Raw genomic sequence first — 2,561 nt, 5'->3', positions numbered from 1 at the left:
TGCTCTCTAGAGAGTTAATTTATTCTTTTGTGCTACCATACAACTACTAAGTAATGGTAGCATACACTCAATGACTATCAGTTATAATTAGTGTTCAGTCCTTTGAATAATATTTTGATATTCATCATTTGACTTTGTCTGCTTCACAATAAAGATACAAAGAGCTATAATAGTTAGCAAAGTTCCGAAATCAGCACATACCTATAAAGAAAAACAATCATTATGTCTAGGATTTATAGTTAGCAGCTGCTTTTATAATTTTCAAATGTATAAGCTTTATAGTTTCACACACATAAGCAGGGTTTTCCCTGAAACCTGAATGAAAAAAATTAAGTACCGTATAGCTGGTAATTTTGAAGGGAATAAATTTTGGTTAATTTGCTAAATTTTAATGTATGGTAGTGAATTTGTGGCCATTCAGCACATGTATAATAATATTTTGGTCAATGCTTGGCTAACAAAATGATGCCATTCAAATTTTCAAATTTTCTCCTTCATAACCAGCTATAATGGTAATTTTGGAGGGACTTGGATTGAATTTGGCACCCTTTCATCTAAATAAAAATTGTCCCTTTCAACATATTCAATGGGATATGTGGCCACAAACTTTGTAATTGTAGAACTAGCCTATCACAAAAAATATAATTGACCTATTAAAATTTTTTCCTTTAATAACTTACAGCAGCTGCTATGAGTTCCATAGTATATGTAAAATCATTAATATCTTCATAATAATTAACATTGTATGAAGCCAATGCCGTGGTAAAGATTAGGAAGAAAATAGAAACAGAAAATAATCCACTATAAAGGATCTTAGCACACAACCTGAAAAATTAAGTATCAAACTGTATAATGATTAAGCAATCATTGAACTTATGTTTTAACATTTGTCTGACATAAAACACTGATTAGCTCAATGACTGTTAACAGACCCAGACATATTGTAGCAATGATAGAACTTGCTATACCTAGTTGCCAAATGGAAGTTTCATCATCACACCACCATCGAGGACAATTCAAGTCCTGAATGAGACCAAGTGATGTAGCAGCAGCTCCCAGTGACACAAAGAGTATTACAAAAGAAGCTATTGAAAGTTTCTGTGTACTAGGCATGACAGTATCACTGACTATCACACAAAGATGGAGTTATCTATAGGCACATGATGAAAGAGTCACATGCACTATAGTGTTTATAGATGCAGTATCCATTGCACTTATAGTCAGGTGTGGTCTGGAGTATTTTAAACCTACCTTTTGTTTTCATAGCAACCAGAAAGTATAGTTGCAGCTACATTGTAAATAGAGCAACAGTAGTTACCAGGCATTTTAAACTGGAAATGCTACCTTTTATAAGCATTGTTTATGCTGTCATTAGAAGTACTCCATCATCCATTAACTAGTTGTAATGCTATGTGGGAGCTATGCCACTGAGGGAGAATATTATTGTAATAGCTTTATTGTCTGTTTAATGACTTACAGCAACTCCTATAAATTCTCCACGCACCATTTAAAATGTCAAGCAAGTCTCCAGTGCATTTAAAGTCAAAGTCATTGTATTGTGTTTTAATTTGTTATATTTTTTAATGTAACATATTTAAGGCCTGAAGAAAATTAGCAGCCTTTAGTACTGTCTGTTATGTGTTTGTGTTGTTGCTAAATACAATTATGCACAAAGTTATTGTACCAGCTACATGTAGCATTATAAAACTCACATCACATGAGTTGGGGCAGTACTTAGCCAAGGAGAGGGAAAAAAAGGAAAAAAAGGAGTGGAGAAAGAGTGTTTAGCTCTTGTACTCGCCATAAAACACTTCAAAGCATACTTATTAGGGAGACCATTTGTCATTCAGACAGACCACAGGGTTCTACAATGGCTACACCAGTTTAAAGAAAAAAACTCTAGGTTGACGAGATGGAATTTAGTGCTATAACCCTATACATTTACAGTACAACACAGAAAAGGGAAGGCTAATGCAAATGCAGATACATTATCAAGAATGGAGAGAAGCACTTTGTGCCAGGAGAAGAAGGGAGGAATGTGGAGTGCTAACGAAGATCAATCTGACCATTGATCTGACTAGACAATTATATTGTATTTGTAGACATTCTAGGGCTGTTTTATGTGTTAATGTGAAGTTATGTGTAAATGTATGTCACTGATTAGTCTTTTTAGTTTTGTTATTTAAGGTAGAGCGAGTGGTTGAGAGAGAGTCTTTGGTTTAAAGAAAATTTTCCATTGTAATAAGAGAAATCTAGCTCGGGCGTGTTACAGTCTTGTTTCCATTCTTTTGGTATGTTCAACCCTAGACTACTTCAATTTTTTTTTTAATTTTTGTCTCTAGTTTTCATCATTTTTTTTAAATTCAACGATTGTATGCACATGTACAATAAAAAAACAGAGCAATACAGAGTACAGGACAAGATTGTGTAATTATGGTACAAGACTAGTCACAATCAAGTTTCAGGCAGCCATTTTGACCAACTCAATCCTACTAACTTAATCAGTTAGTCTGGCCCACCTCTTTGCACAACAAAGAGGCAGGGCAAGACTACTAAGCAAG

The 2,561-nt window shown here is 34.1% G+C and overlaps 1 protein-coding gene across 1 annotated transcript; it reads right to left on the bottom strand.

Annotated features, from left to right (window-relative positions):
- On the bottom strand, positions 1 to 1,134 carry LOC109589389 (uncharacterized). Its single transcript, XM_020005480.1, has 3 exons — positions 878 to 1,134; positions 681 to 825; positions 1 to 201 (listed from the first exon to the last, which is right to left on the bottom strand). Exons 1-3 carry the CDS (start codon positions 1,111 to 1,113, stop codon positions 88 to 90), a joined length of 495 nt encoding a protein of 164 aa, XP_019861039.1. The 5' UTR covers positions 1,114 to 1,134; the 3' UTR covers positions 1 to 87.
- Positions 1,135 to 2,561: the final 1,427 nt, after the last annotated feature.

The sequence above is a fragment of the Amphimedon queenslandica genome, unplaced genomic scaffold (assembly GCF_000090795.2).
Source record: "Amphimedon queenslandica unplaced genomic scaffold, v1.1 AMPQUscaffold_11367, whole genome shotgun sequence".
In the NCBI taxonomy this organism is placed as follows: Eukaryota; Metazoa; Porifera; class Demospongiae; order Haplosclerida; family Niphatidae; genus Amphimedon; species Amphimedon queenslandica.
Note: the sequence above shows the minus strand (reverse complement) of the source record. Positions and strands in the feature narration are given on the sequence as shown.

Excerpts from the sequence above, each read along its gene's own strand:
- LOC109589389 (XM_020005480.1), bottom strand. The coding sequence starts at position 1,113 with ATGCCTAGTACACAGAAACTTTCAATAGCTTCTTTTGTAATACTCTTT. Across the intron at positions 826-877 it reads TGTCAGACAAATGTTAAAAC|GTTGTGTGCTAAGATCCTTT; the intron begins ATAAGTTCAATG and ends TTAATTTTTCAG. Across the intron at positions 202-680 it reads TGGAACTCATAGCAGCTGCT|GTATGTGCTGATTTCGGAAC; the intron begins GTAAGTTATTAA and ends TTTTCTTTATAG.